General features: G+C 39.0%; 4 protein-coding genes across 6 annotated transcripts; 2 read left to right on the top strand and 2 right to left on the bottom strand.

Annotated features, from left to right (window-relative positions):
- Positions 1–744: 744 nt before the first annotated feature.
- On the top strand, positions 745–3,818 carry utp23 (UTP23 small subunit processome component). Its single transcript, XM_086279224.1, has 3 exons — positions 745–1,101; positions 1,219–1,393; positions 1,800–3,818. Exons 1-3 carry the CDS (start codon positions 914–916, stop codon positions 2,199–2,201), a joined length of 765 nt encoding a protein of 254 aa, XP_086135350.1. The 5' UTR covers positions 745–913; the 3' UTR covers positions 2,202–3,818.
- Positions 2,389–12,869, bottom strand: rad21b (RAD21 cohesin complex component b). 3 transcript variants are annotated; one of them, XM_086279223.1, is made up of 15 exons: positions 12,715–12,869; positions 10,343–10,540; positions 9,398–9,527; positions 9,128–9,227; positions 8,787–8,893; positions 8,422–8,631; positions 8,172–8,294; positions 7,893–8,021; positions 6,860–7,083; positions 6,609–6,765; positions 6,003–6,148; positions 5,721–5,921; positions 5,498–5,581; positions 4,259–4,495; positions 2,389–2,673 (listed from the first exon to the last, which is right to left on the bottom strand). In XM_086279223.1, the coding sequence occupies exons 2-14, from the start codon at positions 10,484–10,486 to the stop codon at positions 4,304–4,306; spliced, it is 1,947 nt and encodes a 648-aa protein (XP_086135349.1). In that variant the 5' UTR covers positions 10,487–10,540; positions 12,715–12,869; the 3' UTR covers positions 2,389–2,673; positions 4,259–4,303. The 3 variants fall into 3 exon arrangements, with proteins under 3 accessions (XP_086135349.1, XP_086135346.1, XP_086135347.1); XM_086279220.1 differs by having other exon boundaries at positions 2,389–4,495; XM_086279221.1 differs by lacking the exon at positions 12,715–12,869 and adding an exon at positions 12,396–12,690 and having other exon boundaries at positions 2,389–4,495.
- A 3,002-nt stretch (positions 12,870–15,871) lies between these two features.
- LOC147303627 (uncharacterized) lies at positions 15,872–19,210 on the bottom strand. Its single transcript, XM_086280791.1, has one exon. It carries the CDS (start codon positions 19,208–19,210, stop codon positions 18,515–18,517), a length of 696 nt encoding a protein of 231 aa, XP_086136917.1. The 3' UTR covers positions 15,872–18,514.
- A 3,020-nt stretch (positions 19,211–22,230) lies between these two features.
- On the top strand, positions 22,231–23,326 carry LOC147303626 (alanine and arginine rich domain containing protein). The gene is made up of 2 exons (XM_086280245.1): positions 22,231–22,697; positions 22,897–23,326. The coding sequence occupies exons 1-2, from the start codon at positions 22,473–22,475 to the stop codon at positions 23,017–23,019; spliced, it is 348 nt and encodes a 115-aa protein (XP_086136371.1). The 5' UTR covers positions 22,231–22,472; the 3' UTR covers positions 23,020–23,326.
- The last annotated feature ends 2 nt before the right edge of the window (positions 23,327–23,328 follow it).

Genomic DNA, 23,328 nt, shown 5'->3' with positions numbered 1-23,328 from the left:
AAGAAGAAGAAGAAGAAGAAGAAGAAGAAGAAGAATTACTGACACGTACACCTTCGTCTCTAGCCAATCCTCATTTCGTTTGTGGTAGGAAAATAGAAGCGATTTATTGAAACATGACAAAAACAAACAAAAAGAATCGCTTAATAGCTCTTTGGGAAACACAACATTCTGGCAAAAATGCCATTTTATTTCCGTCAAACTCTTATTTTTGGCATTTTTCATAGACTCGGCTAAGGAAATTGTAATAAACTTTGTTGGGCTGTGAATAGCAACGTTATATGTAGGCACAACACTGGTTCATCCTTTTTTTATCCTTGAATGATTCATAGCTCAGTGTTAAGTGGCTTAACTCACAGAAAACGTTCCTCTGAAAATAGTCAGGTAAGGACTGAAATTAAAAAATAAATAAATAAACAGCTGCTTACACCACTTTAAAAATCACAAGAAAGTCTGGCTCCATAGAAGTAAAATATAAAGATATGAGTAGTGACTCGAGACTGTTGCACAGCATAAAAAATGTAAACTCTAACGCCACAACAACAAAAACATTATTTATTCACTTTTACTGTTTAATGAACTTCATGAAAATAGGAAGAATATTTGCTGCTCAGAGAAAAATAATTAATAGCGACAGGCTGGAGGTCTTCTATAATTTAAAGCAAATGTTTTACACTAACAACATACAAGAAAGAAAGAAAGAAAGAAAGAAAGAAAGAAAGAAAGAAAGCGGGAACATTAGTCCTACATGTTGTTTCCAGTCGGACAGTTGAGGGGCACCGACCGTAAGCGTGTTGTGTACAGTGCACATGCTGTGTTTGATAATTCTAACGTTAACAGTATTTTCACGGTTAACGCGCGTCACTGACGGTTGTTTGTGTTTTAATACGCGCTCTTTCATCACTGGCCCGCCGCCATGAAGATTAAGCGGCAGAAACAAGCCAAGAAGACGATCAGTTTCTACAAATACAACTTCGGCTTCAGGGAACCCTTCCAAATCCTCATCGATGGAACTTTCTGTCAAGCGGCCTTGAAGAACAAGATTCAGATCAAAGAGCAGATGCCCAAATACCTAATGGGAGAGGTGCAGTTGTGCACCACCAGGTGAGTGTATTCACCTCTGAGCACCCCCCTCCTCCCCACCCACTACCCCCGGTCACTTTTTGGCACAACACCGTCATCATACACCTTTTAATAATATGTCCACGTGTTCACGTTCAGCTGTGCGCTGAAGGAGCTCGAGACGCTTGGAAAACAGCTGTACGGGGCCAAGATCATCCTGCAGAGGTTTCAGGTCAGGAAGTGTCCGCATTTCAAGGAGCCGGTCTCAGCATCAGAGTGTCTGCTGTCCATGCTGGAAGAGACCAACTCGCACCACTACTTCGTTGCCACACAGGTAAATAATGAGATGAAAGTGGGAAAATATTTTTGAAAGCCAGCTTTGGGTGCTCCGATAAACTCGATTCCCAAAAAAACATAATGGAGCGATTTGCATTTTCTACCCAGAGTTGAACATAGAAAACGTAGAAAATGCTTAAATTGATTCCTTTTACTCTTTTGTGAAAACATATTGGCTTATTTCGAATTTGATGGCAGCAACAAGTCTCAAAAATTTTTACAGGGACATGTTTTGTGTGTATCATGCCCTGTTCTTTTGACAACAGCCTGTAAACATCTGGGTACCGAGGAGATGGGCTGCTGAAAACTTGTTTTCATTCTTGTCTGATTTGGGATTATAACTGCTCAGTGGAGCAGATGACAGATAAGTTACAAATATCTCCTTGGTCTCATTGTGTCTTCAGGACCACACAGTCACCACGGGGCTGAAGAAAATTCCAGGAGTTCCTCTGCTTTACATCATCCTCAACACCATTGTGCTGGACAAGCCCAGCCAGGCGTCCCTCAACCACGTCCAGGCCGTCCAGCTGGGAGAGCTGGTCAGCCCGGCCCAGCAACAGAGTATCCGGACCCTGAAGGAGGAGCAGGGAATTGGCCAGAAGGACGGAGAAAGGCGTGGGAAGAAGAGGAAGAGGAAACAGTCCAACCCCAACCCGCTGAGCTGCCTGAAGAAAAAGAAGAAAGGAGTCCCGACACCTCCGCTGAAGAAGACAGAGCAGGAGGGGAAGAGGAAGAGAAGCCGACACAAGAAACGAAAAGTGGAGGCAGGAGATGGCACAGCTGCCCCAGCAGCTGCTAATACATAAAACAGCAGGAAGACAGAGACTTCAACCTTCTCCATTCACCTGATTTATAGGTTTACTTTTTGATATGACTGCAGAGGAAAAAAAACATTTATTACATAATATTTTAAAAATGCCATTTTGTAGTGTTATTTGTTTTATTTTGAAAAACCTTACAGGTAAGGGAATGAAACTGTTCTCAGACAACATCTTTATGATTTCTTTTATACAAAATCAAAAAAGCAGGTTTCGTTACAGGCACATAGTTTAAAATATAAGATGCACTCAGACATTAAACAGTTTACCCTTTTTCTTTTTTTTAGATGGAAGGGGATATCAAAAACAATGCATTTAGCTGTCTCTGGACACACTAACTTGTTTCCACTGTTGATATTTCGTGCAGATTAAATTTAAGCTGCAGTATTTTCTCATACCACGATGACTTGCAGCAACAAAAGTCCATCCAGTTTCCATCTGATCCTGTCATCCAGCCATTCTAGAGATTAATAATGAAATCTGCTTTTAAATGAAAAAACAATTCATTCTCTTTAGCTGCTATACAGCAATACAACAATAAATTAATACTATCAAAAGTGACACAGAGCACAACAACTTAATTGTCTTAATAAACAAGACAGTGCATCACTGTATCCATATACAATAAGGACACTGAGTAAAGTGAATCTGACCTCAAGTTATTTTAAGGATTTGAAAAAAAGTAACATGGCAATGAAAATAAATTTCACACAAATTGGACTTGATTCAAATATTTCAGGATAGCATGCAAGTATAGCAGACCACTCATGTTTTTATCTATAGGCTGAGGTCCCGAAGCTAGGTTTTATTAAACTGTGTCCCAAATCCACAGCACATAGTAACAAGGTCCAAGACAACGTGATGAAAAGTCTCAATATTTCATATTTTATACTAACAGGCAATGATGGAGAAAACTTAATTCCTTCCAAGTTTAGAGAGGAAGCAGCAGGAGTTGTTAAAGGTGTTCCCAGAACTGTTTTATCAGAATTTTAAATCTGAATCAGGAAAAGTGTGCATAATCACGATGCGCTGAAAAAACAGGTGATTTTTACCCCTTAACCTGAAGGTTGATGGGGTTTTGTTATCCCCTGGTCAGGCAGGCGGGCCTCAGACAGCGTGAACATGAGAAAAAGGCGATATAAGATTTTCAAATTGATGCCACAGATTTCTTTACTAAAAAAAAGTTAGAATTTTGGTGAAATTTACTGAAAATTAACACAATTTAAATTGTTTAAATAGACCTTTGACAATAAACAATGAAGTTTAATCACTGTTTTGTCACTTTTACTGTCTTTCCCAATGCCGGTAAGAACACACCTTGAGTAAGAGAACAGCCATAAATTAACGGTGCATAAATTATGCTCACTTTTAATGTTTCCGTCATGACCCTCCTGACACAAATCCTTCCAGAGGATTTGTGTCAGGAGGCTGATAGCCATCACTATTTTTAAGTTTGCACAATCCTCGAATCCTGCTTAGAAATTAGTATGTTGTGTGGATTTGGGTCATGTCTATTTTTTTTTTTTTTACTGACAGCAACAGCAACAACAACTTAGAGTCTGTAATACTTAAAGTGCTACTCTACAGCTGTATAATGATTAGCTGCTGGTTGAGTCTGTAGAGAACTACTATAATAACTGTTTAAATGTACTCTTGGAAACAGTGCATGCTCCTTCTTCCTAATATGATGGTGAGAGACTTCAGAAGTAAACCTTCACCTGCAGTAGTGAGAAAAATGGAAGTAACATGTTTGACTGATTGTAAACAAATCATTACACTGGACTCCTTCACTTTGGTGAGACGGCAGCAAACAATGAGATGCAGGTGATCCTTTACAGTGATTGGGATATAAAGTGAGTAAATAATAAATATGTTCATTGTTTGAGTTCCAACTACGTTAGTCAGACCCACTTCCACTGAACCACCACTGCTTCACATCTAAATGATGCAAAAATGAAACCATTTCACAAACAAAACAATCTCAGCATACTTAAATAAGACTTGTGTTAAACTAACAGATAGTGCTGCTGACTAAAAGTACTGACCTCCGAGCAGTTTTTTTCTTTAAAAGATTAAAAGGAATGGGTTTTTTAGACTATGTGGAAGCGAGGACCCGGCGTAGCGATGATATCACTGTAAGGCTCCTCCTGGACAAGCTCCACTGCCTGCTGCTTCTTCAAGACCAGAAAGCTGTAGAACTTGGCAGCTGCCTGCTTCCTGTTGTTGTTCCTGCACAGATCCAGCAGGCTGACCGACTGGGCACCGGTTTTAGCCATCACCCTCTGTGATGCAGTGACAAAGAGTGTGAGCAAGAGGAAGCCTGTCATTTTGCATACTTTGATATGGAAATGGATTTTAAGCTTATGCAAGGTACATCTACTTATCCGATGCCAGTCAGTAGTCTTAATATTACCTGATGCTGTGGAAATCTGCAAATATATTGAGTGTGGAGCTTGCCTCTGGCATAAAAAATGCTATCCACAAGCGAAACTGTCGGGCTATTACCTAAAAGTTTTATAATATAAGATAATAACCCAAAATCTCAACTGAGCTCTGCCTGAGGTCAGACCTGACCTCACACACTCACGTTGCAGTTTGGCACAGACTTCAGTTCTGTATGAAAAACTTTATTATTGTATTAGTGTGTCTGTATTTATAACCAAACCAATTAACCAGCATCCCATCCTCTCATCCAAATATGGGGAAAAAAACCCTAAAGTTAAAGTTTCACAATGTAGATTTCAAAAATCCAACAGGATAGCATCCTGATTGTGTCTATGGCCACAATCCTAAATTCTCTAAGTCATCTGTAAAATCACAGCTGTGGCTGATTTAAACAAAATAAGTCATAAAAACTTGTATTGGTGGTCTTTTGACATAATAATCAAACTGAATCTGTGAAATGAATTTTTATTTTATGTTATGCACTTTAAGATGTTTCATGTTAACTCCTTGTGAGTTTAGTTGGACTGTGTCATGTTTTACATCTTAATTTTAAATCTAAAAAAACAAACTTGACACCATTAGACTAGAAACAATTCCACTTCAGAGAGGATTCATATGGTTTTCTACTGCACATGAGTATATTTTGGGAAAAAAAGGTAAAATAAAAGCACATAAGTTGTTTCTTCATACAACGAGATGTCAGTCTCCCTTCTTAAAGCACGCAGAAACATCCAGGGTGTCTCAGTGTGTGGATCTGAGTTCAGATATTTCTATAAGTTGTACCAACAACTTATCACTCTGCTGTTTTCTTATCTGGTAAGATGAGATGACATACATACCTGGAGACCATGAAGCATTTGCTGGGTTCTTTTATTCCACCTCCTCTCCTCCTGGTCCTGGTCTCCTCCCTGCGCCTCCTCCTCCTGACATAAATACACATAAATCCTTATACCAACTTACAGATAAATAAACTACATAAAAATGAGGTTGCTTATTTACTCAGAATAAATGAAAAAGGTGTGCGAAAAGTGAAGAAGCAAGGTTTGGGAATCTTTATCTCACCTCTTCATCAGAGTCCTCATCATTCTTCTTCTTGTCCTTGTCGGTGAGCAGGTCCAGTTCTATCAGCTGGCTGATGTTGGTGGTGGTTGTTTCCTCCGGGGGTACCTCCACAGTGGATGCCTCGAGCTGTTGGGGTGCATTAGATGGTCTGGACCCCTGCTGTTGCTGTTGCTGCTGCTGCTGTTGGTCCAAGGCCCCCATCTGGAGTGAGGAGGGGTCAGAGGACACATCAGAGAGACAGAGAAAGCACAATGTGACAAACTCTGAAAAACATGTACTCACAGGGAGGGCTGGCTCTGTGTCCTGGGCCTTGCGTTTCAGGCCTCGTTGGGAGGATGGAGGTGGCATGACCGACTCATCCAGGGTTGTCCTGCTCCCCTCTACAGCTGAAGTCTGCAGCACGCTGGCCTCTTCCATGATGGTCTGGTCTGGAAAAAATCAAGAACATATTTTGTGCTACCTCAAATGAACACTGGTGGGAAAACCAGTGGGAAAATATTTTCACAGACTGTATGTAAAAGATGAATGTAACATAGTCCAAATATAAGATGTAATGAATGATGGGGGCAGATCTTACTGTGGAACATGTTTCAGTTTAGCTTATTTCTATAGAGCTCTTATCTTTGTTCTAGATGTCTTGTTCATGCATTTGTATAAATTTTGTTATTAAACGCTTGCATTTCACATTAGTCTTTACCGCCTGTCTTATTTTACATTTGTTTTCTTAAAACACTTTGCAATGTATGTATGTGAGAAATAATATTTAAATAAAACTGCAAATAGAGACCATCATTTACTAAATTAATTTCAGTTTGAGGCACTTTATGTTTACTTCATTTTTCAGACTTTTGAAGCTATTCTATCTTTTATATGGAGTCTGTTTCTTACCCATGATGTCTCTCTGTTGGTGGCCTGTTGTTTCCTCTCTTGGCACTTCTGGGTTCTCCAGATCTTTGAGAAACTCATCCAGACTGTCGGCTTCTCCACCTTTCCTCCTCTTCCTCAGTTCATCTGGGACTAATGGTGTCAGGCATCTTGTAAACATCTAGTGAGGGTAAACATAGAGTCAGTGTTTGTAATGTGTGTCGCCGTGACCACTAAAACACTGTGCACAAATGTCCCTGAATGACATCCGTTACCTTGAGCAGTCTGGCGTTCCATAGAGGTTGAGCTGGAAGGGAGAAAAGCTTCTCAACTCCTCCCGTCTCCTTCCACATCATCAGTTTCTTTGTGGGCGGAGCCAGATCCAGGGTTGTGACAATGTCGGAGTAATCAGAAAGCTGTGCACGAATAGTTTTACTATCCAACTCCTTCACGCTGTCTACAATCAGCTTCCTCTTACGCTTTGCCTTGGTCTCCTTCACTGTAGATCAGGAAGACAAGGGCTCATTTTTAGTGCTTAACCTCAGGTAGAGCAAGTCATCTGCTAATTGGAAGGTTGGTGGTTCGATCCCTAGCTGCTCCAGTCTGCATGCCAAATATCCTTGTGCAAGATACTAACTAACTGCTCACAGATGCATCCATTGGAGCTATGAATGTGTGTGAATGTGAATGAGGCAAGTTGTGCAAAGTGCTCAGATAGAGAAAGGTGCTATATAACAACCGGTCCATTTACCATTTCATTGTAGAAACAGGAGTTTTATTATCTTGCTGATCTGGTGCATTTCAGAGCATTTGAGTTTTTGTTTTAAAATCAGTTTTAAGTTAGTTTCCAAAATAGATAAGTGTATTTCAGTTTAGTTTTCATTCGTTTGAGTGTTAGCTTTACTCTTTTTAATTATTATAATATGAAGGCTATTTGTCAGAAGCAAAATTTAAGATACTGTCCAAAACAACATGAACCATTTGAAATCAAATCACATTTTTAATGTTGCTGACATGTGAGGCACTTTGCACCGTGCCTAACATCACACACGTCATGACAGATTAGTCTGCTGAGTGTGAATAACTGGAATGTGGTCACGCTTTGCTCCAGTCAACTGGTTAAATGCCGGCTGACTCTGACATGTATAACCGCTCATTTTCTAGATCACAGCACAACAGAATCATGCTCATTAGCACGGCTTTCATCTTTCTTACGTTCCATCTTCATTAGTTATTTTTTCTGTTACAGAGAGCGAGAGAGCTGCTGAGTAATTAGAAACAAAACAAAAACAAAATTAGCTGGATTACCTGTGATGTCGATGGGCTCCAGGGCGAAGGTTTCTTCCTCGTTGTGGACCAGAGTAGTTTGCTCTGCCTGGTCAGTCATAGCTGGTAGGGGCTCTGTTGGGCCTGAGTCCGGACTATCTGGGGCTCCCGCTAACACCACACACATACACATCATATTAGATCTGCATTTCATGATAATGACACAACTACATTGTAATTTTAACTCTCCGTAACATACCACACTCTAGCTAAAGACTAAAAAATATTATATTTTAGCCCTGAGGAATTTGTGAAACTGACCTGAGAGAGCATCAAAGTCATCGTCATCGTCTCCATGGTCCTGAGGCATCATCACACTCTCTGTGATGGCAGGAGGGTCGTCAAAGATGCCGCCTCCATCCTCGTTACTCAGCAGCTTGTCCACTACACAGAAATACAAGAAAAGAAAAAGTACACTTTTTCATCCACTAGCCAGACGAAAACAGCGTCATCTACAGATGTCATTGAGTAAATAAAATAATCTGTTTTTAAATTTAGTGTTAGCTCTTACCCAGCATTCCTCCCTCATTGCTCTCCATGGGGTTGTCTCCAAAGTCATCCTTGTACTGGTCATCATATTCCAAATGGTTGGACTTATCGGCCATCTGGTTAGCACCACCCTCAGCCTCCAGTAGCAAGTTCGAAGCTGATGCTCCCATAATGTCTACCTCAAACGCGCTCTCCTCTCGCATCATTTCCCGGTCATCCATCCCAAAGTCGGCTGCATGAAAAAACAGTGAGGAAGTCAAGGAATCAGCCTTGAAACAAAGTGTCACTAAAATACTGAAATGTGGTTTTACATTGGTGTTTGGATGTTGGTGTTTAATTGATCAAATCCTACATAAAGATAAAAAAAACCCCCAAAAAACAAAGTACCGAAATCATTGTCCTGCAGCAGGTTGAGGTTGCCCACCTCCTCTCTCATGGTGATCTCCTCCACTCTGCTCTGGTTCAAGTTGAACTGCTGAGCTACATCAATGTCACTGTGCAAAACACAACACACTGTCATTTAAATGCTGTTGTTAATATATTTTGGGACTCTGAGGGGGTGGCTAAGCATGTGGGCCGTGTACAATACAGACAACAAGTTTACGCTACCTTACGCGACACCATTTTTATTTAATGGCTGTGATCTGCACAGTTTATTTTGTACAACAACTTTGTTCTTTGTAGTCTTATTCTGCATTGTGCTCTCTCAGGAAGACTGTAGGACTCACTCTAAGTCTGGCAGTGGCTGGTCAAAATCATGAAACTCCTCGGGCAGAGTGATAGCGTTGTACGCTGCTTCTCTGTTCTCCTCTGGAAGATCCACCACACCTGAAACAACACGAGGTAGAAAAGCAGCTTTAGTGTATGTGACACATGCGTAGTTAGTATGTGCATCTAAAGTAACAGAGGCTCTTTCAGGGCCCTAACTGCTGCTGTATGAGTATGTATTTAATATGGTTTTTGGAAAGCCTAGTTTTGATTTATCTGCTGTTCCCAACCTGGTCTAAATGCCATCTTGATCTTGATGAAGGCCTCATTACAGTCTGCCAGCAGGTATTTGGCCTTCCTGTGGTAGATTCGCACCACCCCCAGCAGCAGATGCCCTGAAGTCCGTAAAGCCATTTTTACCTGTAAAAAAACAAAGACATACATTTAGTAATACAGTAACTTCTGTCTTCTACATAAACTGTGTCACTTCTTCCACATGTGGGAAGCAAAAAAGCAGTCTGTCTCACAACCGATGAGTTCTATATAAATGAAATTAACAAGTCTGTACTATAAAGAAATCCTGAGAGAAAATTAAACCAGAATAATATATAAAAAAAAAAAAAAAACAACCCAATAAGGGCCTACAATGTAATTATAGGATGACTACATGAAGATAGACACTGAAACCTAATAAGAAACAGCCACATTTTACAGCAGGGATTGACCAATGTGGCTTTTTCAGGGCTAATACCAACTATTAGCAATCAAGGAGACCGATAACCAATTTATGGAACTAATAAAGAGTGTTGCAGGTTCTATTTACATGCAGTAATGGGGTAATCACTTTATCACATGGGAGCGGTTAGAAAAAAAACACACAAAAACTGTGTACCAGGAACTTCATGGCATGGTTTTCAATGGCAGAGCAGCTACTGTAAGGTTAATTGATAGGTGCCCCAGTGCCAAATAGTAATATCAAATACTATATATAGAAATTAATTGCATGTCACTGCAACAAAGTTTATTATTCAGGATTTTTAGAGTAATAAGGAAACTTGTCACTAAGGAAAGAGCACAACTTCAGCAATTTCTGCTGCCTGAACTCTGTTTCTTTAATTCACTGTAGCTGCTTCAGACTGACAGATTTTAGTGGAAACTGTGTTAAAAAATGGAAAATCCCTAGTGTACAGTAATCAAAGTCTGTTGGAGTTAGCTGTGGTAGCCTGAGAAATAACCTTGGGTGAGATGATGCTCTCCACGCTGCTCTCCAAATTGCACTCAAAAACATGTGCCTTGGTCAGCTTCTTGTCCCAGTGGGCCGCCAGCCAGATTTTAGCCAGCGGCCCACGTTTGCTGAGGACAAAGTGTGCGTAAAACATCGTCTCGATGCCTTCTCACCACAAGGGAAAGGGGAAGTGGGGGATGCGTCAGGCCTAGAGAGAAAGAAAAAAAACAAAGAGAGAAACAGTACAGTGCACATGACTGAAATCACCACTATGAAGGGGTAAACTATGTGGGGATGTTGAAAAGAAAACAACTGATTGGGTTATCGTGATAAGCATATAACAAGGTGCAAACTGATTAACTGAGACTTTTTGAAACCACCGCCTGTGATTGGAGCAGTCCCAGTGTCACACAGAGTGCAGATACAGACTGCAGAGGCATATCATCTAACCTGCATGCATAAAATCCAGAGAAGGCAGAGAATGAGCTGCTCATTTTATCGCTCTCATTTACATCCATCAGCCAGACAGTTTTTCTTCTGTTAGTTAAGTTTTGCTAATATTAGTTCAGGGGAAAAAGCCTGAACCCGATAGCCTGCTGCCACCTGACTGCATAGATCAGAGACTATCTCACAAAAAAACCACACTGCTTTCAACTTTGTGACAGTGTGTCTAATGTAGTGGTATACAACACTGGGGCTCCACAATGTAGAGTACTTTCCCTGTTCCTTTTAATCCTTTACAAACTGGACTTCAGATACAACATGGACAGTTGTTGTTGTTGTTGGGTATATATCAGAAGGGGACAACTTGGAATACAGGGAGGTTATTACCAATTTCACTGAATGGTGTGCAAAAAAAAACTGTTTTTGAATAAACTCCAGCAAGACAATGGTGACTGACTTCCTCTGCAAGGTGATACAGTTTACACCAGTAAACATTCAAGGCCTGGAGATTAAGACTGTGTCAGCTTACAAATACTTGCATGTTAATCTTAATAGCAAAGTGGATTGGTCACATAATATAGATGTCCTGTATAAGAAAGGCTAAAATCGTCTTAGGCCCTTTGTTGTGTTCAGGATGCCGTTAAGGACCTTCTGGGACACTGTGGTAGCTCTTTAATCTTCTATGCTGTGGTCTGCTGGGGATGGAGGAACTCAGAGAAAAAAGACTAAAAAAAAACTTGTGAGGAGCCCTGGCTTTGTTGAGGGCTGCTCCTTGGACTACACTAAGGAGCTGGGTGAGAGAGTAAACTTTCAACATAAGACTTTACAGTACAGTCAAATTAAAGAAATGCACTGATCTGTGCAATAATTTAATATTGTATAATAATATAAACAATAATATTCATACTTTAACACTGGTTTCTCCTAAATATTTTACTTATGTGTGTGTATATTTTAAGTAATAGGTAATACTTGGACACAAACAACAGTAGAACCTTATTTTACATGTTTAAAATTTGATAAGATATTTATCAAATCATTTCCATGAATTTAGTGAATTATTTTAGCAAAATCCCTCATTTGGATCAACTCAACTAGCAAAAATATTTGTCACTGCTGAGGGAAAACTGTAAACTTTTATTTAATGTCTTTTATATTAATTACTAATTTGTAATAATAAACAAACAAACAAAACAGTGATAGCCACTCGAGCGATTGGGACTCTATAATTATTAAGGATCTGTAATATAAAGGATGTCAATTTCATTTTACATAGTAGGCCAAAATTGGGACATATTATAGGCTAACAGCTCATTTACAACAGTTTAAATACAAGAAAATATTTTTGGACAAATATCAGAAATCACTTTGTCACTTTATGTCTGGGCAATGTGTCATCGCAGATAATTTTACAGTAAACGCAACATTTTAACAAAGGAGCAGTAGTGTTATTTATCCTAATTGGCCCCTTTTATTTATGGCTAATTATATAGCCTGTTAGGTGTATACCCGCACTTTACCGTGGATACTGTAGAAATGACCTGCAGCTACACCGTTAGCCAGGACAGTCATGATACTGAAGGATGTAATGATTTAATAATAGAAACAACATGCAGCACCTGCAGGATGACTCCAATCAAAGTGCTGGCCCAAATGCAGATGTTATACTGTTATTACCGGGAAACACAGCGACCCTGTAACCGCAGACAGAAGAAGACCGGGCAGGTTTTATTTGACCGTTTTAAATGAGATGTCCGTTACATCGTTGACGCTCCCTGCATCCCAACAGGTGATGCTGCAGATAAGCTAGTATTAGCAGCTGTCTTTCAAAAGCACCGCGACGCTAGCCCCGTTTTCTCTCTTTTATTTATTTATTTTATTTTTTTAATTATCCACACAAATCTAATCTTCTGCTTACGCTAGACATAAAATACTCACCGGTTAGCCGTCTGGCGCGTTTCTGTTTTTGCCGGCCGTGCCGTCGCTGCCGTTGGTTGGGGGTTATTTTTTTCCCCGGTACCCCTCCGCCTCCTCTTCCACTAAAACAAACAAGATGGCGTCCCGTCCCCGTCGGAGAGGCAGGACGCTCTGAGAGCTCAGCAGGATGCAGACGGTGGTGCTGATGAGGGCAAAGAGAGGGAGGGAGGGAGATGCTCCGCTATCTGTGTGCCGCATTCAGATCCTTTACATCCTATATGATGTTTATAAAACATCATCAAACTTGTAATGATTCTTTTTCGTCAATAACAACACAAGAACATTAAACTTTTTCTGTCTTTACTAAGACATTTCCATCATTAATAAGAAGCTCACTCTCCATATTTACTTTTAAGGAAATAGTATTGGGTTTTGTGTTTAATCATTTTTGTTTTCTCTGGTCTTTTTAAAATAACAAGTGAAAAAAAAGTTGATTTTAGATTAGAGATTAGATGAAACTTTATTAATCCCTCGGGTGGGTTCCTCCGTGAAATTCAGTTTCCAGTAGCAAAGCACCAAAAGAAGTTGCATTTTACAGATACATTAAGGGGAATGAGAGTAAGGATATAAGCATAAATACACCACATATACACATATACACATATATAGATACAGAATATACAATATGGATAAATAGGATTGCACATTTGAGTGAGTATATTGCACAGTGATTATTGCACAGTCGAATATAAGCAATAAAGACAAAACAAAAAACAAATATTGCAAATATTGCACAGTGTAGAAAAGCACCTACAGCTCAGTTGTTCCCGCCCTCCCTTGTCCCCCTGTTTCTCCTCCCTCCCCCGTCCAGTGAGGAGTTAAACAGTTTGATGGCATGTGGGACAAAGGAGTTTTTAAGTCTGTTGGTTTTTGACTTTGGGAGAAGCAGCCTGTCGCTGAATAGGCTCCTCTGATTGTTTACGACCGTGTGCAGAGGATGCCTGGCATTGTTCATAATGTCCATCAGTTTCTTTAAGGTCCTCTTCTCTGCCCCTGTCACCAGAGTGTCCAGCTTCATGCCGACCACAGAGCCCGCCTTCCTGATTAGTTTCTCCAGCCTGGATGAGTCCTTCTTTGCTGTGCTGCTCCCCCAGCACACCACGCCATAGAAAAGTACTCCTTTTGTTTTCATATATACATATCTGTAACTGTAACATACTTGAAAAGCATCCCATGTGAACATTTCATTATCATTTTAAATTGGTCTATGTAGCATTATTATCAACTATTATCATCATTATTATCAACCATCAGTGCAATTTATTGATCTTGAAGGCGAGGTTAAAGTTCAAATGTGACATTGTATGTTAAATCTTCATAAGCTATGCTCTATATGTTAATAATTATGCACATCACACTTGTAAGAATAATATTTTCTCATTCATAAGATGTTTTGTCAATTTTTGACCAATAAATCGTTAAGTTGGCCTTGAAGTCCTCAGTGAATTTTACCTGCCTAATTTTAACTAATTGTTAACATGATCCCACTAATAAAACCCTACAATGTTTTATTAGAATTCATTCAAAACTTTCTGAGCTATCATGTTTACAGACAGAATGACACACACATGATCTACACTGACAACATGTTGAAAAAGAGTATGATTTCTTTCTTTCACTGTGTTTTAAAGCACTTTGTTACATTAAGAGCTGCTTTGCTCCACACTCATACAGCGGTCCCGTTAGGGCTGCAGTAATTTTGCTCTTGTGACACTTGGACAGCTCAGCTGACAGCAGATGTGAGCTCTGCACTCCCTCGGGCTGCTGCAGCATGCTCGATCACACATATCGGGGAAAAGGAAAATGAGTTAGTCACATGTTGTCTCAGGTCAGGCACATGAATCAGAGTTAGTTTAAGATCAGTTTACAAATACAGGGATTTAGCTTCTGTGTGTGTCCTTTTTTCTTTCAAGTTTGTCATGTGACTTTCTGCAAATAGCTGAAGGTACCAGCAGGAGGCAGTAGCTGAAAGATTAAGGCAGATTTTTACTTGTAAATGTTGCAGTTTTTCAGAAGCAGAAAAGATCACCTGACTGTGCAGAATACAGCTAATGAAGTAACAATAAAGCAGTGTGTTTGCTTTAATAATTTCAGTAATAATAATGCCATATCTTTTAAAAGAAATGGTCCAAATCCAACTCCTTTGAGCTGTCTGAAAAATTCAGATTTAAATTTTATGGAAAATTGTCTAGATATCTTATTGTATTGTATTGTATCTTTATTTGTTTCAGACATATAAAACAAAAAACAATATATACACACTACATATATTTTCATTTACAGATACGAATATATATGTAGATATACACACACACACACGTATGTGTTCAGATAAACAAAAAATATATAATGAAATAAAACAAAATCGTCTGACATAATGTAACAATGTTTGGTCTGAAAAGGAGTAGGAAGAAGTATGAACATACTTATTAATTCCTACCCCTGCTCAACATCTTATTGATCCCACATAATTCACCTAATTCCCATCATCACATACTCCACACGATACACGAGGAGAACCTATATAAACTTGGCTACCGTGACTGATATAATTTGGATATAATTTGATATTTTTATACATACAATGGGTGATCATCTTTATCGGTATCATATTCTTCCAAAATCAGTTTTCGAAGTATTTTCATGAACTTACTAATTCCTGAGCATTGCTGTAGATCTATAGTAAAACTATTCCACAGTTTTACCCCATAAATAGTGACACAAAAGGTTTTAACCTTTGACCGTGCTTTAAGAATCCTTAGATTCAATTTCCCCCTCAATTCATAGTCTCCTTCTCTGTCATAGAACATCCTCTGTATATTTCCTGGTAACATATTGTATCTGGCCTTGTACATAATTTTTGCAGTTTTATATTTTATAAGATCCATAAACTTCAGTATTTTTAATTTCAAAAACATGATGTTAGTATGGTCTCTAAATCCTGCTTTATTAATCATCCTGATTGCTTTTTTTTGAATTTTACATATTGGTTGAAGTGCAGTTTTATATGTGTTTCCCCAAATTTCCACACAGTATTCCAAATATGGCAATATAAGTGAACAATAAAGTACCCGGAGTGATTTGGAAGGCAAAAAATATTTAACTTTGCTTAGTACGGAGATGCTTCTTGACAGTTTGGCTTGTATATGCTTTATGTGAGGTTTCCAGCAGATTTTGTTATCTATTATCACACCCAGAAATTTTGTATCCGAAACTTGCTCTATTTCAACATTGTTTACTAATAATTTTGCTCCTGCATCTTTTTTACAATTTCCGAATAACATAAATGTAGTTTTTTCCAAATTTAATGATAGCTTATTTCTATCAAACCATGTTTTCAGTTTAATCATTTCTTGTGTGACAATTTCCAAAAGCTGATGTAAGTTCTCTCCAGCACAAAAAATATTTGTATCATCTGCAAATAGAATAAACTGTAGTATATCTGATGTTCTGCATATATCATTGATATAGAGGATAAACAGCTTTGGTCCCAATACTGACCCCTGCGGAACTCCACAAACAATGTCCATACACTCTGATTGATATTCCCCAATTTTCACAAATTGCTGCCTGTCTCTCAAATAACTCTTTACCCATTCTAACACCACTCCTCTAATGCCGTAGTACTCCAGTTTATCAAGTAATATGTCATGATTAATTGTGTCAAAAGCTTTTTTTAGGTCAATGAATACACTAACTATACATTGTCTTTTATCTATATTGTTGGTGATATTTTCGATCAGTTCCATTAATGCCAATGATGTTGATCTATTTGATCTGAAACCATACTGACTATCCGTTATTATTTTGTGTTTATCTATAAATTTGTCAAGTCTATTACTAAAGACTTTTTCCAGTATTTTTGAAAATTGAGAAAGTAGAGAGACAGGCCTATAATTTGTGAATTGGTGTCTGTCACCATTTTTAAACAGTGGTGTTACTTTAGCTGTTTTCATTTGTTTTGGGAATGCACCAGTTTGTAAGGACAAATTGCAAATGTGTGTTAAGGGTTTGGAAATGCCCTCTATCACTCTCTTAACGATTTCCATATCAATGTCGTCAGAGTCTGTAGAGTTTTTTGTTTGTGATTTCCCAACAATATCAATGATTTCCATTTCTTCCACCACCGTTAAGAACATTGAATGAGGATTGCGGTCAATGAGTCTAGTTTCTTTCTCTACAGAATCTGTTATATCAGGAATTGTTTCAGCCAAGTCTGGCCCAACACTTACAAAGAATTTATTGAACTCATTTACCACATCTCTCATATTAGTAATATTTCTATCATTATTTGCGAAATACGAAGGATAGTCTGCCTGCCCCGAGCCCTTTTTGATGATGGTATTTAATGTTTTCCAGATCCCTTTAATATTATTTTTATTCATAATCAGTAATTTTTCATAGTATTCCTTTTTACATGACCTTAAAATACTCGTTAATTTATTTTTATATTTCTTGTATTTATTTTCAGCTTCTGTGCTTCTGTTCATTATAAATTCTCTGTATAAGGTATTTTTCTTCTTACATGCATTTTGCAATCCTTTTGTAATCCATGGGCACTCTGCATATTTTTGTTTTTTACTATATTTCTTTACTGGGCAATGACTATTATATAACAGTTTAAATTTTCCTAAAAAAATCTCATAAGCTTTATCAATATTTTTTTCCTTATACAGCATCTCCCATTCTTGCTTGAGTAAATCACTTTTGAATGCGTTTATTGACTCTTCTGTTCTCACTCGTTTGTATTTTATTGTGTTTTGCTGTTTAACCTTCCTGTAATTGCTGTTATACACTATAAAAACAGGTAGATGATCACTGATGTCATTAATTAGGAGACCACTTATGGTTCTATTTTCTATTTCATTAGTAAATATATTGTCTATTAGGGTTGCCGACTGTGCTGTAATCCTGCTGGGCTTAGTGATCACTGGAAAAAGTCCCAAGCTATACATTGTATTAATAAATTCCTCTGTCGCTCTCTGCTTGTTTGGATTTAGTAGATCTATGTTAAAATCCCCACAAATGAACATGACTTTTTGATTTGTCCTAATGAATGTTTTATCTACCCACTCCTTAAAAATTTCAATATTAGAACCTGGTGTTCTATATATACAGCTTACAATGACATTTTTCTCTTTTCCCATACTAATTTCTATTGTTACACACTCTAATATATTATCTACCGCCATCGTCATTTTTTCTACCATCTTGTATTTTAAATTTTTATCCACAAACAAGGCCACACCACCGCCATTCTTATTCTTTCTATTTGTAAGATTTAATTCATATCCATCTATTACAAAGTCCTCTCCTTTCTGTTTATTAATCCATGTTTCAGATACTGCAATCACACTGAATGGATGTGTAAATTTGCTTAAATATTCCCTTATTTTGTGAAAATTTGCATATAAACTTCTACTATTAAAGTGGATTATAGATATTTTGCCGTCGACCTTGACAGTTTTGTTGAATTGTTCTTCAGTATGATAGTAGCAGGTATTTTTGATGTTAAAAAAGTTCAGTTCTGGATCAATGTCCTGCTCTGTGAAGTGTGTTTTGTATTCCGTGTTTACTGGTGAATTTATCTCCTGATTAGCAATCCTTTGTGGTAGCAATGTATAATTCCCAGATAATGAATTAATTGATTGTTTCATCCTTGAATACGTTACGCTTTAGCTTCCGTTGTTGTCTTCTATTACCTGCTTTGATGACTGTAGATTGTTTGTCCCGCTCCTTGCCTTTGTAGTCAAGTGACCTGTTAATATTTTTCCAGATCCTGGATGCATTTGATGACCAGCACCTTGGCTTCCTCCGGTGTACCGTTGAGCTTTATAAATATTTTACAGTTTGCAGTCCAGGTGTTCTGAATTTTACCCAGTTTCTTTAGGTATCGTGCTTTCTTCGCTATGTCAGCATTGGATTTGGTTAGATGGTCATTCATGTAGACGTTCGATCCTTTTAGTTTCCTCCCCTGCTTCAGCAGTGCATTCTTGTGTTTCCTGTTTACAAATCTTATGATGATAGCTGGTTTATCACTAGCATTTCTCCTGGGCAAGGGGTGGCATGCCTCGATGTTATTACAGTCCAGGTCGATCCCTTTCGACTGCAAGAAACCAGCTACTTGTTGCTCCGCAGAGCTCCCATCCAGATCTCCTTGCTCCTCTTTACTGCCAGCAGTCACAGCCCGAGCATATGACCGGGGTTTTATGTACAGCCCTGTGATGATCACGTCGTTCATTCTGGTATATTGCTCCAGGTCCGCGACCCTGCTCTCCAGATAGACGATCCGTTTCTCCTTCTCTGCATTCTGGTTACGTAGCGACCTTATTTCCTCGACTAAGTCTAGGATATATTTCTGTTGTAGCTTGATAGCCGATGTTTCCTCAGTTAGAAAGTCCAATGACTTTTTGATGTCCTCAATTTCATCGGCGTTCGGTGTTCTCTTAGGCCCCATTGCTTGTTGTCTTGCTCGCTCCGTTGTCATTAAAACATTTAGTGTTTAAATGACACTTAAATCATACTTATTTTCCATCTGTGAAATCACAGTTAAACAGTCTGCACAGGATGACTTAAGTTTTTCAATTCATTACAACGATTTATCTATTTTTGATGGATATCCTTAAAACTTAATGTTCTGCCTAGTCAAGTCGAAATAAAGGCGTTTTTGTGTTTTGAATCCATGGTGGGGGAATTTGTGCTTCAAGCTAAATCTGAAGTTAGAATACTCACAAGATCAGTGAGGAAAAGAATTTGCTTAGTATGGTTGATCATGATAAATAATGCTCACAAAAAAATGTAATCCTAGTCTTTGCACTTGTACTAGACAATGTCTGCTTTACCTCTTTGTTAACTGATGAATGAAATGATATTTAATAGTCCACCTCTTTATTTTCTTGATATCTGTTTATATTAATTACTCCACAAATAAAAGTTTTATCCCATGGATTAAAAGGAAACATGATTGGCAATAAAAGCCAATGTACTGCATGTGGATAGTAAAACGTATGCTGTAGTTAAACGTTGCACAGAATACAATCAATGTAGTGCTGGTTAGCCCTTTAAAACAGAATATATCAATACAAATATACGATGAAAAGAAAGTACAAAGGGAAACTTGACTGGGAGCATCATCTTGAAATACTTAGCACATTTTTACACACACAAAAAAAATAAAATTTTTGGTGTTTTGTAGCTTGCACAGGAAGTGTGTAATAGTCCAGTCTTTTAAGAAGAAAGGTGTGGACTTATTCTTTTAACCAAAGGTTTTATTGGCAGATCTCAACCCAAGTCAGGTCTCTCAGCAACTTCAGTGTTGCATTCTTACTCCAAACTACTGGAAGCAGCCCATCCAGTCTTAAGGAACAATTGGCTGACATGTGCTCCCCTGGGCCTTCCAGGCTGTAAATCCTGCCCCAACTGCTTTCTTCCCATAAAAATAACCTTATTTCCCTATGAATGATTTAGTTTTTTGTAACAATAAACAATAAGTAAATAATAAATAATCTATTTTTTAAATGGTAATCAAACATTTTTTCATATGTGGACTTACTAATCCTGTGGAGCCACCTGGTTCAGAACGAGGAACTCTTGTATCTTTATTTTGAATTAATATACAAGATACAGTCAGCGGAAATTCTCTCACATTGTTTCTTTTAATCTAACTTTTTTAATAAATATAAAAGTTTTGTTTGTGTTGTGTTTTATGTTTTCATCTCCCGAGGCACGGTTGTAACAATTGGGGGCTCATCCGAGATATTCAAGGCTAAAGCTTGGCTTATAATCTGCTTGCTGCTAGGCTGAATTAAATTGCTTTTCTTGACTATCGGCTTTTGTTGGCACTGTGGAGTAATTTTTAGAAGTAACTAAAAATTTGATTAGGCATTTTCTTTAATTTGCAGACCTATTTCTTTAAGATTATATACTTCCATGGTCACATATAGCTGTTTATGTTTGTATGACCTTACTTTTGTCAACCAAAGTGTCTAATCTCAATCTGACAACAGTGTGAAAGTGAGAATGCGGTAAAGACAACGTTTTGGGAGTATTTTTCTGATTCCCCAAGAATTGCCATTGTGCTGGCCAACCATTTGAAAGAAAGAACAAAAGTACTTTATTGATCCTGTGGGGAAATTCCTCTCTGCATTTAACCCATTCACTCAGTGAAGCAGTGGGCAGCCATTGGGCGCCCGGGGAGCAGTGTGTAAGGATGGTACCTTGCTCAGGGGTACCTCAGGGTAGCTGTTCAGGGGAATCAAACCCCTGACCTTCCGATCACGGGGCCACCACTCTACCTACTGAGCAATCCCTGCCCACTTGTATAAGCAAACTCAATGAGGTAAGGCTCAATTAGAGACAGAGATCAGTGCCGCTCCTTTCTTCACCACCTGAGGCTCAGTCTGTGTGTTTGGCAGCTTGTTTTTCCTTGTCATTTCTGTCCTGCATGCGCCCTGCTTCCTTGACCTTCAAGACTGATGACTCAATCTTTCCAACCCCTTCATTTGCTCCACAGACCTCTGCACAAATGGAGTCATAGCTCACACCTTACGAGCCTTGACAAGTGATCCGCTCCATCCAGTTCTTCAAGACACTCTCACATCCATCTTTGCAGATCATTTTATGAGTGAATTACAAATCAAAGCCATTTATTTAATGGCGATTGCATGCAGAAGAACTTGGCCGAGTGGCTGACATCACAAGGTCTCATTCGGTTTCACGCACATAAACACTTTTGTCAGAGTAAAGAATTACTTTGAGAAAAAGCTGTGCACTTTGAAAGCACTGACTGATAGTGATGTCGCCTCCAAATGTGGCCTCTCACTTTTCACAGCCAGGCTCATAAGTTAGGCTGGGAAATACACCGGACCCCTGTCTCATCTCAATATAGAAGTCAGGAGAAAAAAACTGCTTACTCTTGCCAAAAACCATCCCACAAACCCCACTGGGAATGGACTTAACTTGGGCACAAAGGCCCTGGTTATATTTCACCGTAGGATGGCCTTTGTGCCTCTGAATCAGGCAACACTGAGGCTGTGTCTGCTCCTCGCACAACCTGTCTGTCTCCTAAGCTGACAAGCAAGTCTTATTTAGGGAGAAGCACTGAAAAAGTCCACCGGGATTTCATGGATTTTGTGTGTGGCGTACACGGGGGCGCACACACACAGGTTTACACATTGGCACTTTTTCCAAATGAGAGCTCACTCACAGCACATTTCTCACACTGGAATTGTATGGGGGCAGGATTTGCAGAGAAAAAGAAGTAGAGAAAGGGGGGGGAGGGTGTGGTGGCACCGGTTGGAGGGGTCTTTTCAGTTCTTTTTGGAGGCAACAATAGTCTTTGTCCAAGATCTTCCACTATTCTTATAAGGGTTACCGAAAGAAGGAGGAGAAGCAGGAGGAGGGAGGTGGCCACGCAGGCGGAGGGTGTTTCTCCATAGTAACAATGACAAAACAGGCCAGTTCAACACCAAGCAGGCAAAAAGGTTATTGGAGCTGCTGAGGAGGCACACACAAACCTGTGGAGTAGAGCCCTGTCCACAGAAGGAAAGGAGGAAGACCAGTTTGGCGAGGATCTGTAAAAGGGGGGCAGTGTTGTGTAAAGAAGACAACGAGGCAGGCAGCATTTCCGAAAGCTTTATGACAAAGTGTTTATCAGTCAGTCAAAGAAAGCGCTGGGAGGAACATTATCATAGCAGCCAGCACATCTGTATCCTCCGAGCATGGATCGAGACAGTCACAGTGAGGACACTTTGTCAACTATGGTTCTGGAGAACATAAAGAACAAATTAATTGATGCCTTCAGAGTGACAGGAGAGTCCCGAGAAGATCTCCAGGACTCTGGTTCCACAGTCAGACCGGTCAGCGTGGGCAGGAGTTATCAAGCAAACGAAGAGCTGCGGCGGGCACAGATAGATGGAGCGATAACCTGGCTGAGGTCTGAACTGGTAGGTCATCTTAAAAATCTGACTTTGTTTGCTATTTATCTTTAGCCTTCAACAGGTGGTATTAACAGTCATGGGTATTTTATTCATCTATTATTTTTAACCAAGTTCATTCATGCATATGAAAAATCAAAGCAAAGGACTAGTAATTTTATGTGTAGCTTGGTTATGCTAATTATTTTCTTTCATTGTTGTCATGCAGTTGGAAATGCGCTCCCAGGACCTCCAGCTGGCTCAGACACTGCTGGGGCTCAACACAGAGATCCAGAGACTAAGGAGGGAGAGTTTTGGATGTGTGGAGGTAGAAGGGGGTAACCACCAGTAACTGGCTCCAGCAAAAGTCTATATTTTTTTTTTTTACTGGAATGAATAGTGGAGAAAGTAAGGACTGTGATGCAAAGATTCAAATGCACTTGCTTATGATAATAAGTTGTATCACTGTAAAGGAACTTAGTTAGCAGTTGCATGTAAAATACCTTCAGTGAAAAAAAAGAAGGTTGCAATATGTTGAATTGTCTTTGATCCTGCTCTTTTCTTTTTTGAAGAAAATTTGCACTTACACAAAGTTGTGATAAACAAAGTGGAAAGAAAAAAAAGACATAAATGTGTGAATGTAAGAGAAATAAAATGTACA

Source organism: Aulonocara sp. 'chitande type north' Nkhata Bay, linkage group LG22 (assembly GCF_057382095.1).
Source record: "Aulonocara sp. 'chitande type north' Nkhata Bay isolate Kocher_YH1m ecotype deep benthic linkage group LG22, A_spYH_male_GT1.1, whole genome shotgun sequence".
In the NCBI taxonomy this organism is placed as follows: domain Eukaryota; kingdom Metazoa; phylum Chordata; class Actinopteri; order Cichliformes; family Cichlidae; genus Aulonocara; species Aulonocara sp. 'chitande type north' Nkhata Bay.
The sequence above is the reverse complement of the archived record's forward strand: the minus strand, read 5'-3'. Positions and strand labels throughout refer to the sequence as shown.